Genomic DNA, 15,247 nt, shown 5'->3' with positions numbered 1-15,247 from the left:
GATGGGGGCTGGAAAATAGTGCAGCAATACCTAAAGTAGAACATTATAGCTAAACATTTATAGACACCTCCATTATATCTCCCCTCAGCCACCTCATCTCCAAGCTAGAGAGCCTTAGCTGCTTTAGCCTTTCCTTATCGGGAAGTCATCCCATCCCCTTTATCATTTTCATCACCCCTCTCTGTACCTTTTATAATTCTGCTGTATCTTTTTTTGTTGTTGTTGTTTTGTTTGGAATGAAGTAACCAGAATTGCACACAGCATGTGAGGTGTGGTCACACCATGGGGAGCAACACAAAGGCATAATGTTCTAATTTTTGTTTTCTATTCCTTTCTTAATCTTCTAGTTGCTTTCTTAGCCTCCGCTGCATACTGCGTAGAGGGTTTCAATGTATTGTCAATGATGACACCTAGATCCTTTTCCGAGGTGGTGACTCCTAATGTGGAACCTTGCATCACATAGCTAATTTGGGTTTCTCTTTCCCACATGCATCACTTTGAACTTCCTCACGTTAAAAGTTATCTGCCATTTGGATACCCACTCTCGTAAAGTCCTATTGCAATTTTACAACTTTGAATAACTTTATGTCATCAGCAAATTTACCCCAGAGACATTCTTTGAAGAAAACCTAGAGGATCCACCATAATAATTGATAATTACATTTGTTTGAAATCAGTTAACTATTTATTCAGTCTGCACAACTAAAGCTGTGAAATTTGCTACTAGAGACCGCAGTTTTTGCCAGTAGCACAGTCGTGTTTTAAAAAGCTGGAACAAGTTTCTAGAAGACAGATCCATTCACATTAAACAGAAAGATTTGTGTCCCCTTGTCTTCTGGGAGTGAGCGACATGAAAGAACCTTCGCTATTAAGGAAGGCTATCTCCAAGTGAACCCAAGCAGGCCAGGTAAAGATGCTGGGCTCAATGATCCACTTGTCGGACATGCATGGCAAATCTTATGTTCTTACAGAATTGGTAAGGGCAATGCCCACAGATACACAGGAAGAAAGGAATTACAAAGAGCCCTGTAATAGCTCTGACGTACAGCTAAGATTAAGGAGGCACATGTCATGCATTTCTGAATGAGCCTCTGGCTGCATTTCTCCACCACATCTATTCTGGAAGTGTCCTGAAACTCCCAGAATCCTCTGTAAAGAGCAATGCTGAATTTGTACACTGCTGCAAAAAAAAAAAAAAAAATAACAGCATGTAAACAATAGGAAAGGCCTGTAACCTTGGAGGCAAAAAAATTAACATGCCATGTACTCTTATTATAAGGATAATTAATATATATAGGTCAGGAACAATGAGCCCCTTGATAGGTCCAAAATAAAGAATAAACACAGTTACAAGGTATCTTAGTTTTCACCTAGTACAGAACAAAATTCAGGTTTATAATAACTGCGAGTAAAGTAATCACATACAGCAACGGAAAACAATAGAAGTTATAATCAGAATATAGCCAGTCAGAACAGGGCATGACCGACATCAAAATGGAACAAAGGCACAGCTCTTGTAGGTGAGAACGAACAGAAGGTTGGGACTAGGCGTATTGACTAGACTGTACATTCGGACTTGGTGAGAAAAGGATAAAGCTAGCTTTGGACTCCAGTGTTCATGAACAGGTAGCATAAACCCACAAGTACAAGAACTAAGATATGTATCTTTATTATTTATTGTCTGGGAGAATTCTTCTGGTATGGGGATAAAAATGCCCCAGGAACCACAAGACCAGTACTGGTAGGGTATACCAGGAAGGGCTGACTCACAAAAATCCCCTGCAGGTCACACAGGGAGAACAAAGGCTCATGGCACCTCTGCTTCAGCCCTTGTAGACTTGGGGCAGGTTGCAAGCACAAACACAAGGCTTACAGTCAACAAAAATTCATTTCCAAAACCACTCATTTAAAGCACGTGTGAGGCTGGATACATTTCTCTCCTATGACCTTTATTCTTCATGGCTATATATTCCAACGTTTTCCACCTTTCACCCAGTACATGTTCTAAATTCTAGCTTGTTACTTCACAGTTTTTGCATGAGTCCTGAAGATTGTGACATCAGAGCATGTCTACTTATCACAAGGGGAGGGTGGGGGAGACATCTTCCATTCAGCAGGTCTGTCCTGGAGAAAGAGGACACGCAGGAACTTCAGCTGGGCTGTACTGGGAGGCTGTGGAAAAGCTGGAAATCCTCCCTTCCCTGCCTCATTTTCAGGCTATCAGCAACAGGAAGGTTTCAAATCATGGCAGTATGCCTATCTGAACCAAGTTCACTGGGCCCCGGGCGATCCACGGCTGCCTCTGGGTGCCAAACAGTATTGGTGACAGTTGGGTAATTCTCACTAGTGTCCATGCTGAGTGGGTCAATGTCTAGGTGAAGTAATGAGGCTTCTTCACGTTGATCCCATACTCTGCCAGTGCTGGAGTCAGATCTTCCATAGTTAATGTATATTTCTTGTCCTGGGGAAGCATACAAATGAAGGGCAGTTAGTGGGGTGAAGTGCAGCCTGAATGCCAAATTATCACACACACACACACAGAATATTAATACAACTAGTAAAAAAAGCCCGTTTCTCATTGAAATGAAACTGGCGCTAGCAAGGTAATGACCTTCTGCCATTAATGGTCTCCCCCCCTCGTCTCAGGACCCCCTCCCCCCTCTCTCATCTCAGCCCCCCCCCTCTATCTGGGCCCCCCCCTCTCCTCCGATGTCTGCAGGCCAGTGCCTCCCGCCCCCTGTCTCTGTGGCCTCCGACAGCAAGGAGGACGTGTGTGGGTGCTCCAGCCCTTTGTACATGGCAGCTGCTGTTTAAAAAGCAGGCAGAGAGCATGCGCTAATGCTGGTTGCAAAGTCCCCATCCCAGAACACGGAAGCCCAGAATAGGTGCACCATGCTACGGTTGACCGACCGACCGACCAACCCCCCCCCTCCCCCCCAAGTAGTCCATCTCAATTTTCAAGGTGATATGCCCACTAGGAACGCAAAAAGATCAGCACGCTCATTCCTCAATCTCCACTACCCCAACTGCAAAGGATTAAAATATAAATCCATATACGCAACTATGGAACGCACTACCGAAGGCCATTAAACAACGCAAGATTTAACTATCTTCCGAAGGCTACTGAAAACTGATCTATTCAAGAAGGCACACCAATAATATTCATCCTCAATACATAATTTATTTTTATTTTATTTATTTGTTGCATTTGTATCCCACCTTATCCCACCTCTTTGCAGGCTCAAAGTGGATTACAATACATCATGAGTAGTGGAAGAATATTGTAAATAGACATTTAGTATTACAAAGTCTTGGTCAGCACGATGATAATTTAAACAAAGTTATAATATACAAGCAGATATAGTGAAACAGTTCTAAACATAGATGGGCGAGTTCTGCATATTCACATTGGTTGATCTTTGTGGTAGGCTTTATTAAAGAGATGGGTCTTCAGTAATAAATAATAAAGACTACACATGAACTAGAAAAACCGAACTCTTAACACTTGACTGACTGACCTCTTTCACTTTAACCCTTATGCTGAATAACTTCTCTACAGTCGATGCCCAATGTATGTTACATTCCTATTTATCACAAAGAAATTAATATGCACTACCACAATGTATTCCTCTCTACCACGTATGCATGCACCTTAATGCAGCGACTTTTGTATTCTGTGACCCGGAAATGGCAATCGCCATTACGGCAAATGTAAGCCACATTGAGCCTGCGAATTGGTGGGAAAATGTGGGATACAAATGCTAATAATAATTGTCTGTTCAAACAAGGTCAGACAGAAGAACGGACACTGGACCACCATGATCTACCCATTAGGCATGCACTCAATTTGTAAATTAAAGCAGATCATAAGTACCTGCCTCTCGTCTTTGTGCCTGTAAGATCTTCTCCCTGCAGTCACTCTGATACATTGCAGCTCACTCACATGAGACATGCATGCTCAGATGGCAGCTCAGCCTACCTTCCCTCCCCCTGGGGCAGATTCTCACCTTGCTTTTATTGCGGGAGCTCCCAGAGGCTGTTCCCTTCATCTTGCAGTGCTGAAGTGCATCATTGGCAATGTCGGAAATAAACTTCTGAGCAGCCAGAGAAATCAGACGGATTCTGTCAAATAATGATCCCAGTTAGGCATGAAGGTTCAAGGTTCAATTTAATCAACATGCTGCTTAATCGAAAATACATCTAAGCAGATTGCAAAAGAGATAAAATACAATATAGGGAAGAGTAACAAAAAGCAACCCTGTAGGGGTACTCAAAACAGAAACACAGGTGAAAAACTGCAAGGAAGGTTAAAATATAGCAAATAGCACGTATGTGGAAATGAGGCACTCAATGCTCAGGCGGAAGGTCGCATCTCAAGGAAGCAGCTTAAGCCAGACACAAAAAATGTCTTAAGTTGCAATTTACATTTGTATATAAACTTCTCAGAGCAGAGGTAGAAAGGAGGGCTATTTCAGAGGGTAGGGGCCACAACACTGAAGGAACATTATCTTGTGGTGTCAAAAACAGATCTGACAAAATGACAGATTCCATCAGTAGATGTTGGGAAAACGTGAACTTATGAGAAGAGAAATAAGATGAAAAGGAATTGATAGAACAGAGGAATTTGATGTACTAAAATTAGGGTCTTAAAAGGGACTCGGTAAGCTACAGGGAGCAAATGCTCATCCAGAAACAAAGGGGGGGGGGGGGGACGACACATGGTAAAATGTTATTTTTTTCCCCCAAAAGTAGTCTGATTGCTCTATTTTGTATGAGTTGTAATCTGCAGAGCTAAATAGAGTGCAGTCCATGAAAGAGATCAGGGCTCACAGCTGGATGTATTTCATAATACCCTGTGTAGAGGTCAAGTCTCAAGAGCCAGCATTATGTTGGAAGAGACATGTTAGCCTTTCCATTGTGCATGTGTGTACCGACGCCTATGTCCAAGCCCATTGAAACCATCTGCACACCTGACACAGGCACGACAGCGTGAAAACTACAGATCACATGGCATATACTGACACGTCCAAACTGCTATACTGTCACAACTAATATACTGTGAATGAATCCCAGAGGAGCTGACTCATAGAGGTGGACAGGGCTGCTTCAAGAACTAAGCTTGGCTTGTGTTAATCCTGATGGTATCTGCCTACTTCTCTGCTCGGTTGGACACAAGGCTACAATCTGGTACTATGAAGAGAGCTTTGGTCAAGTACGTAGGATTTCAAGGGAGAGTAGATGGCATGGATGGGCAGACTGGATAGGCCATATGGTCTTTATCTGCCTACATTTTTCTACATTTCTATGAGCTGTCCCATGGTTTCCCCTCGATTTTATATCGCTTCAGCTTCCTGTATTCCCATCACTGAACAAAAAAGTCTTTGGCTGAGGTCATCCAACAGTACTTCTGCAAAAACGCTACAATCATACTAATAAATCTGCTCACTGGCTGCCACTTCTTCACGAACAGTGGACTTCCCCCACCTCCAGCAGGTGCTGTGAATGCTGCCTGTACAGTATACCTATTGTTGCTGACATGGGGAGCAAAACACCTGAGGGATCTCCAAATGGCACTGCACTAAGGCCTAAGCAGCTATAGCATGTTCCAGCTTCAGTAGAGTTCTATGTTATGTTATTATGTAATCAGATTTATATACCACCCTACACACTTTATAGGCAGGTACTTTCTCCATCACTAATGGACTCACAATCTGAGTTTTGTACCTGGGGTAATGGACTTGCCCAGGGTCACAAGGAAATGCAGTGGGAATCAAACCCAGTTCTCCAGCTCGCTGGTGTACTCTGTTTCAAACTGTACTGCACTGACTATATCTATAGAAAAAAAATTCTTTATCTTATGATTCCAAGGCGGCCATTTTAAATACGGAATATGTTAACATGTAATCTGTTACATGCAATAATTGGTAGAGAAATAAACTATACATTTTTTAATATATAGTAAGATAGTAAATGATTGCAATAAAGACCATCTAGTCTTCCCAGTAAGGTGACTAGGATTGTACCTGCCACTCTGTAAAGGTTCCACCCCCCCCCCCCCCCAATGCCTTTTGTTTTGTAGTGTGAAAGTCATTTTTAGTGACAATAAAAGTAAAAGCAGGGTCTAAGGAAATACTTCTTTACGGAAAGGGAGGTGAATGCGTGGAACGACTTCCCAATGGAGATGAGCACTGCATCTGAATTCAAGAAAGCATGGGACAGGCAAGTAGGAGGAGGGAGGAGATAGTGGACAATAGGGATGGACCAAGTGGATAGGCCATATGGTCTTTATTTGCCATCCTTTTTTCTAAAAGCCCCCCCCCCCCAAACATATACACACACACAATTACTTCAATGCCAACTGTGTTCCTAATATCTCTGGATGTAACACCTTGTCAAATGAGCTTTTGAAATTATAATAAGGCATATTTATCATCAAATGAGTGATTGAACTACTTTCTAATCACCTTTACTTAATCAAATGTTTATTGCTAAAACTTGTCCTATGGATGTACCGGGAGGTTAGGTTGAACCAGAAATCTTTATGTAGGACATTTATTTTATTTTTATTTATTGCATTTGTATCCCACATTTTCCCACCTTTTTGCAGGCTCAATGTGGCTTACAATATATCATAAATGGTGAAGATATAATAGAAATATAGACATTTAGTTCACAGAAGAATCACGGTAACATGATACTGGTATAACAGAATAGTAGTATAACAAGCAGAGAATCTGAGCCCTTATGTGGAGTAGCCGCCTAGTGGTTATTGCAGTGGACTTTGATCCTGGGGAACTGGGTTCAATTCCCACTGCAGCTCCTTGTGACTCTGGGTAAGTCACTTAACCCTCCATTGCCCCTGGTACAAAATAAGTACCTAAATATATGTAAACTGCAAAAACCTCAGAAAGGTGGTATGTCAAGTCCCATTTCCCTTTCCCTATTTGAGATTCTGTTGCTACTATTTGAGATTCTACATGGAATGTTGCTACTATTTGAGATTCTACATGGAATGTTGCTACTGTTGGAGATTCTACATGGAATGTTGCTACTGTTGGAGATTCTACATGGAATGTTGCTACTGTTTGAGATTCTACATGGAATGTTGCTACTGTTGGAGATTCTACATGGAATGTTGCTACTATTTGAGATTCTACATGGAATGTTGCTATTGCACTAGCAACATTCCATGTAGAAGCCTGCCCTCACTGCTGCGCAGGCTTCTGTTTCTGTGAGTCTGACATCCTGGAGGAATAGCCTAGTGGTTAGTGCAGCGGACTCTGATTCTGGGGAGCTGAGTTTGATTCCCACTGCAGCCCCTTGTGACTGTGGGCAAGTCACTTAACCCTCCATTGCCCCTGGTACAAAATAAGTACCTGAATATATGTAAACCGTTTGAATGTAGTTGCAAAAACCTCAGAAAGGTGGTATATCAAGTCCCATTTCCCTTTCCCTTATGACATCACAATATCAGAAGTGAGCCAAGTATCGGGCAATCAAGCCATTGTGACATCACTGATGAGGTTGGCTCTTATTGGTGGAATGAGTGGAGGAGTAGCCTAGTGGTTAGTGCAGTGGACTTTGATCCTGGGGAACTGTATCGGGCAATCAAGCCATTGTGACATCACTGATGAGGTTGGCTCTTATTGGTGGAATGAGTGGAGGAGTAGCCTAGTGGTTAGTGCAGTGGACTTTGATCCTGGGGAACTGTATCGGGCAATCAAGCCATTGTGACATCACTGATGAGGTTGGCTCTTATTGGTGGAATGAGTGGAGGAGTAGCCTAGTGGTTAGTGCAGTGGACTTTGATCCTGGGGAACTGGGTTCAATTCCCACTGCAGCTCCTTGTGACTCTGGGCAAGTCACTTAACCCTCCATTGCCCCTGGTACAAAATAAGTACCTGAATATATGTAAACCGCTTTGAATGTAGTTGCAAAAACCTCCGCAAGGCGGTATATCAAGTCCCATTTCCCTTATCACTGCATAACCTAAGTCACCTTTTCAGAAGAATAAGTGCATCAGAAAAGCTTTCAGTCTGTCAACCTGGCTGAGGCAGACAAATCTCATCCATATGGGAGATGCTTACCAGCCAGAAAGATCTGAATGAAGACTAAAAGATTTCTGATATGCCAGCAAAGCTCCAACTGGAAGGAATAAATTAGGAAACAAGATTCTAAGTTCTACCAGTAATATGTAATATCATTTTAAAGACTTTTTACTGTGTAATATTTGGCATTATATTTAGTAGATGGCTTATATTTTTGCAAATTTTCTAGATTATCTACATTTAATGATTAATACAATGTTAAATGTGCTTATACTTTCATCTGCATATTTAAGTTGTTTGCTAGAGGTTCTCCTAAGTGCTGGAAGGCCTTCCTAGCAGTGTGGGAGGTATATGTTAGGTCCCTTAAGAGGTAATTCCTTTTATTAATCGACTTGGTGAACTGCTGGATTACCCCACTGTCATTGTGTATTGATAGCTTTCGTCCTGGATGCAGGCATCGATCGCACGCACCTTGCCCTAGGATTTAGATTTGGATATTTTATTTCTCCCCCCTTTGTGTGTTTTTTTTTGGGGGGGTGGGGGTGGGCTTATAGGGTGGGGTTATGAGGTAGAATACAGATAATAGATGACGGATCCCTTTCAATAATGTTGTGAAGTTATCATTTGTACTGAGTTATGTGACTTAAACATGTCGTGTTCATTAAGATCACTTGTATTGAGTCATCAATAAAAATTGTTGAACCATTAGTTGTTTGCAAGTTCAAGAATACATTTTAAATGGAAATGCAGACAGGCCCAGCTCCCAGTAAACGCCGAGACGCCCGTAAGTATATAATGAGCATATTGGTGTTTACCGCCAGCTGATTTCTACCATGAGCTAAAAACGCTACTGCAGCTTAGTAAAAGACCCCCCTAAGGAAAGAAAAAAAGCAGCAACAGAAAAGCCCATCGGAACTAACTACTGGACAGCGCAACGACATCTAGCAGTGAGTGCAGAACAAGGAACGGGTTTCATTGTTCCAAAGGCCTCGGTCCCTTTCAACTTTCCAAAATGAGTTTAGCAAGCTAGTGCTGGTCATTTGCTCGATACCACAAATGAAATTTCTTTTCCCCACACTAAGTCATGCCCCAAGCAGACTTCACAGCAGAACATGGTCCACTGGGCCAGAAGCAGAAATCACAGAAAAGAAGAAGTTGGATTTTTTTGTATTGGAACAGTTGGGTCACTCACATGCGTGGGTCAGAGGCCTCGAAGCCAGCTCGGTTAAGGTAATACCCAGTCACAGCATCAGGAATCTGTACATTGTATAGAAAAGCAGATTTAGTAACAAGAACGGCTAAACCCCCACCCCAATTCTTTCTTCTGTTCGTAATTATACTACTACTTAACATTTCTAAAGCGCTACTAGGGTTACGCAGCGCTGTACAATTTAACATTTGCTTACATTTGGGCAGGATACTGTATCAATATTTCTCCCACCGACATACTAACGGTAAGATGGTGATAACCTCTCACAGTACTACACAAAGCAGGTATTTTAACAAATGTTCACATTTCACAAATAAAAACTGCAATGTTCAAAACTGCAAACAACTTTTTTTTTTAAATTTCCTTTAGGTTTATAATGATTACTATCCCTAGCAAACTATTTCTCTATTAAAGACTCCTAAATACATTTTCTCTGTTGTTGGGGAGTTGGGGTTGCCTCACCTGCGTTTATATAATCAGGCATGCCTCCTATGTCACATTAGGGACTGGTGGTATGGGAAGTCCCATTTTACACCTGTAGACCTGGAACGAGCCTATTATGCCCCAAATCTTCTTCCACTACTGCACAGCACCAGTTCTGAAGTGCCTTGCCGGTTCAGCACGGGACTGTTATCGTCCCTGTTACAGGCAGTTTGGAGGGTTTTAGTGAAAGGTCTTGGCAGATCATGTAACATGGGAATGTCGCCTTTGGACTGGGAAGGTGAAATTAGGTCCTATCTGCTAATTTGCTTTCCTTTCGTCCCTCCAGACCAGCCCAGCTGAACTGCTGGGCTGTGCACGCCTTCCAGCAAGTGGAGACCGAGAACAATGTTTCTTGAGAGAGCCAATAAGAGCCCAGCTCAGCCCTTTGAAGCTTCAGTATATCAGTAACAAAGCATGAGAGAGAGAGAGAGAGAGAGAGAAACATCTGTGCGCCCCACTGGGTTCCACACTCACTCAAACACAAAGAGCAATAAGCTTGTAGGCAACGGGCCAACGCCAAATAAGAATTGAATTTAACTTTCTTTTTTTTTTAGGTTTGAATCACACTACTACTATGCCCCCAAGAAAACCCAACAAACTGCCAAGCAAATTCCAAACTAACTACAGCAATCCAGGGTGGGAATTGGGCCAGTCTGGAGGGACTAAAAAAAAGCAAATTAGCTGGTAGGACCTAACTTCACCTTCCTTAGTTTCCCTCCAGACCAGCCCAGCTGAACTGATGGGAAGTAAAAACGCAGTCCATTAAGAGAGGGACCCCAATAGACCTGCCATCAACACAAGCTGAGCAAAAATCACTTCCCAATGCGCCTGAACATCCATTCTGTAATGTTGGACAAAGAAATGCAAAAAGAGGACTACATGGCTGCGTTGCAAATATCCATAGAAACCAAGGAAAACTGCCCATGTCATCGCCTGTCCCCTCGCAGAATGAGCCTTAATTCTCTCAGGGATGGGCCCTGTTCTTTAGAATATATGCTAAAGTCATTACCTCTTTAATCCATCTGTACAATGTAGCTTTAGATGCTGACAAACCTCTACAACCAATGCCAAGCAGCACAAACAGATGGTCCGATCTGCAAAAGTCCTCATTTCGTCTTAAATAGTCCATTTAGACTCTACAGACATCCAGCTTATGCAACGATCTCTGCTCCTCCGACCCTCCGGATTTCCCCAGGGTTGGCAGAACCAGAGACTGATTGACATGAAAAGCCGATAAGACCTTTGGCAGAAACAAGCAAACCGGCCTCAACACTACAAGGTCCAGCAAGAACTCTAAATAGGGTGCCCTACAGGACAAAGATTATAACTCCGACATGCGCCTCACCGATTAAACTGCCAAGAGAAACACCACCTTCAAAATAAGGTCCTTTATAGATATAGAGGGTAAGGGCTCAAAAGGAGCCTTACCAGTGTCGAGAGTACCAGATTAAGATCCCACAAAGGAAAAGCAGAATGCCAGGGCGGACAATGAACCTAAACTCCTCTGAGAGAGCGAATGACATCTGGATGACTACCAATGGTTTACTTTTCATTCATTCCCGAAAGGAAGCTAGTTGAAGAAGCCAAGGCCAAACCTTTATCCAGGCCATCCTGTAGGAAATCTAACACTTGTGGCAACGGCCTTTAAAGGAGAAACTCCCCACTCATCACACCAGGCCTCAAAGATCCACCAGACCTGGATGTACGCCAACGAAGTAGAGTGGCGGCAAGTCTGACCATCTCCGTAAAGTAGAATCACCACGCCTGCATACCTTTCCATCCTTTGAATGACTCTTCCAAGTAATGGCCAGGGTGGAAACACATATAGAAGACCCGGCGGCCATTGACAAAGTAATGCATCAAATCAGTTCGAGGTCTGTTCCTTCCTGCGGCTGAAGAAACATCAAACCTCGGTATTCTGTAGAGTCGCCATCAAGTCCACCACCAGGTAGACCCACTTCTGAACTACTGAGTTGAACACCTCTGCGCTAAGAAACCATTCCCCCAGATCTAGAGACTGCCGACTGAGGAAATCCGCCTACACATTGAGAATTCCCGCCACATAAGAGGCTAACAGATCCAGGAGATGCCTTTCCGCCCACTGAATAATTTCCTGGGTCTCCTGCGGTAGTCTGGGACTCCTCGTACCACCTTGCCGGTTTAGGTATGCCACTGCCATTACATTGTCCGACAATACTTGCACTGCTTTGCCCTTGATGAGCTAGCGAAAGTGCACCAGTGAAAGCTGAATCACCCTGGTCTCCAACAGACTTATGGACCAACTAGATTCCTCCTCCAACCACAGCCCTTGTGTCAGCTGACCTAAGCACAGAGCACCCCAGCCTTTGAGACTGGCATCCATGGTTACTTCTATCCATTTAGGAGAGTCCAGCAGCCATCCCACTACCGTATTGGTTGACCGCAGCCACCAGCGGAGATCCAACCGCACCGCCCATGGTAAAGTCAACCTAACCTCCAACTAATCTCTCGGGGGGGTGGGGGGGGGGGACCACCTGGATAGTAGTGAATTCTGAAGACTCATCATGTGAGCTCTGGCCTACTGTATCACTTCGATAATCGCCACCATAGACCCTAGAACCTGAAGATAAAGCCACAAAAAAGGATTTGGATGACTGTGGAGATTCAACACCTGCTGCTTTTTTTTAATGTTTATTTTTCTTTTATAGGAAAATAATAGCAACAGAGACACAGATTATCACATATAACAAAAACAAAAAAACAAAAAAACAAAAAAACAAAAAAAAAAGAAAAATACAGCCATAAATCAACCTTACAGCAAATAGGGTCTCAATACAAGTCAATACCTGCTTCTGTATTTTGAGAATACGCATCAACAGAAGAAACACCTTTCCCTGAAGCGTGTCGAACATTACTCCTAGATAATCCAAACTCTGCGACGGCACCAAACGGTTCTTGAGTGGATTTATCACCCAACCTAGAGATTCTAGGAATTGGACTACCTGCGCTGTAACCTGGCAACTTTCCTGATACGATTTCACCCAAATCAACCAATCATCCAAGTAGGGATGTAACAAGATGCCATTTTGGTGAACAGCTGCCATGACTATCACCATCACCTTAGTGAAAGTCCGAGGAGCAGTGGCCAGACTACACGGCATTACAGAAAACTGAAAATGGAAGCCTAATACAGGGAAGCAGAGAAAGTGTTGATGCACCTGGCGAATTGGAATGTGGAGATAAGATTCCGTGAGATCTAGAGCCATGAGGAACTCTCCCGAGCGGCCACAATGACCGACCTGAGGGTCTCCATTCAAAATGGGAACACTCGAAGAGCCTTGTTTACTCTTTTGAGATACAGAATAGGACGAAAGGAACCTTCCTTCTTCGGGACCACAAAATAGATAGAATATCTGCCCATCCCTTGCTCCTGAACCAGCACCGGACAAACTTCTCACAACGCAACCAATCTGGCTAGAGTGTCTCTTACCGCTAGAGCCTTCACCCGAGAACAGGGAGATTCCAGAAAAACATCCAGCTCGAGAGCGTAACTTTCCTGAATAAATTTTGAGAACCCATTGATCTGAAGTAATTTGGGCCCACCTCCAGAAAAACTCCGTCAATTTACCACCAACCGGTACTGGAGTCTGGACCCACAAACCTTCATTGTGAAGAATGACTGGAAGCTTGAGAAGGAAAGGGACTATCTGTGCCTTCCCGCTGACCACCTCAAAAGGACCAACTAAGCTGAAAATAATGGGACCTTTGAAACAGGATCCCTCTGCTGGCACTAAAATGCCTAGCCTCATGACCCCGACCTCATAACGAAAAAAAAACCCTGGCCAACTGCCCTCGGACAGCCCTCCAGAAGTCAAGGTACTTTAGTATCTCCTAAAGTTTTGACTAGCTTTTTCAAATCCTCTCCAAACAGAAGAGATCCCCGAAAGGGAAACTTACTCAGTTTAGACTTTGAGGTTGCATCTGCGGACCAACCTTGAAGCCAAAGAGTTCTGTGAGCTGACACTCCTAAAGCCAAAGATTTTGCAGATGCCTGAAGAAAAACAAATAGAGGGCATCAGACAGAAAGGCTGAGTCCATTTCAATCTTTGCTACTTCCTAATCAATGAGAGAAATCATCCGCCTCTCTATCCAACACCCTTTCCGACCACCAAAAACACGCCCAGGCTACAAGAGCTCCCAAGTTCGCCACCTGAACTGCCAAGGATGACACATCAAAGGCATGCTTCAAAAGCATTGCTATCCTCCGGTCCTGCGGGTCCTTAAGGGCTGTACCCCCATCCACCGGGACCATGTTCTTCTTAGTCAATGTCGATACCACTACATCCATTGCTGGAGACCTAAGTCAATTCTTGTCCTGTTCAGGAACTGCATACAGGCGAACCATAGATCAAGCCAGCCTAAAGGGAGCATCAGGGACATCCCACTACGCCTGCACTATGGTCCTTGATATCTTGATGCATAGGGAACGACCTACCAGACTTACGTACCCCTTTAACTAAAGGGTCCACCATTAGGCGCACAGCTGGTTCTGCTCCTCTTCAAATTTTAAGGTACTTGCCAGCAGAGAAATCAATTCTTGCATGTCTTCTTTATGAAAAGAAATCAATTCTTGCATGTCTTCTTTATGAAAAATCCAGGCCACTGAGGGATCCTCCCCCAGCAGCAGATCTTCTGCCCAAGAAGGAATCTTCTCCTTCTCATAATTGTGAGAGTCAAGCGCAAAATTATCACCCTCGCCTAGGGATTCCAAATCCATACCTTCCTGGCCTACCCAGTAATCTTGAGATCTTTTAGCGCCAGAAACAGGGTCCCTAACAGGTTTGGCTGGCAAGGAGGACTGAGGAGAAGACTGGCGCAGTAGACATGCTTTATACATCGCTAAAACAAAGTCTGGAGGAAAACCCCTCTGGGGGTCCTCCCTGTGCTCCCAACGGTACAGTTGCCAGCTGGGCCTGCTTATCGCTATGCGCTAACAGCTGCTCCAACTCTGACTGGGATACCAAGATGGCGGACATTCCCGCCAAAATCAGCACTGGAGAAGTGCTGGGACCCGGCACAGACGAAGTCCCAGACGAAACCACCAAACCAGAGGAACTATCAAGACTGCTCACCCCTGTGGTCGCTGACACTGGAGGAAGCTCCTTCTCTGATGAGGTGCACACCCCACAAACACCATCTGCCGAGACCCCTCGGCGCTGACAAACTCGGCAGTGATGCAGCTTATGTGACACGCCTGCCAAGCTAACCGTGCTCCATACAAACAGGGAACCAGCCATCCACAGTAGCAGGGAGAGCAAGAAAGGCGGCTCTGGACTGGTCAGTTTTATTTTTATTTTTTATACCACTGCTGTGCTCTGTAAGTTAAACTCTCCCAGAAACTTGGCTTGCTTTAAATACATTTTTTTTTTTCACTGCATTGTGGCTCTCTCCCACGGCACTACAGAACTTTTTCCTTGAAGGGGTGTAGGCCAGCCTTTAAGTAGAATTGTGCCTAAGACACAGAAAA

General features: G+C 43.9%; 1 protein-coding gene across 1 annotated transcript in view; it reads right to left on the bottom strand.

Annotated features, from left to right (window-relative positions):
- Nucleotides 1–475: 475 nt before the first annotated feature.
- Nucleotides 476–15,247, bottom strand: part of TAF10 (TATA-box binding protein associated factor 10) — a 34,893-nt gene continuing 20,121 nt past the window's right edge. Inside the window, exons 3-5 of the mRNA XM_030199827.1 lie at nucleotides 9,241–9,305; nucleotides 4,008–4,122; nucleotides 476–2,461 (exon numbers count right to left, since the gene is read on the bottom strand). Coding sequence (XP_030055687.1) covers nucleotides 2,372–2,461; nucleotides 4,008–4,122; nucleotides 9,241–9,305 — 270 coding nt within the window. The 3' untranslated portion in view covers nucleotides 476–2,371. The remainder of the gene's footprint in view (nucleotides 2,462–4,007; nucleotides 4,123–9,240; nucleotides 9,306–15,247) is intronic.

Source organism: Microcaecilia unicolor, chromosome 4, assembly GCF_901765095.1.
Source record: "Microcaecilia unicolor chromosome 4, aMicUni1.1, whole genome shotgun sequence".
Classification (NCBI taxonomy): domain Eukaryota; kingdom Metazoa; phylum Chordata; class Amphibia; order Gymnophiona; family Siphonopidae; genus Microcaecilia; species Microcaecilia unicolor.
The sequence above is the reverse complement of the archived record's forward strand: the minus strand, read 5'-3'. Positions and strand labels throughout refer to the sequence as shown.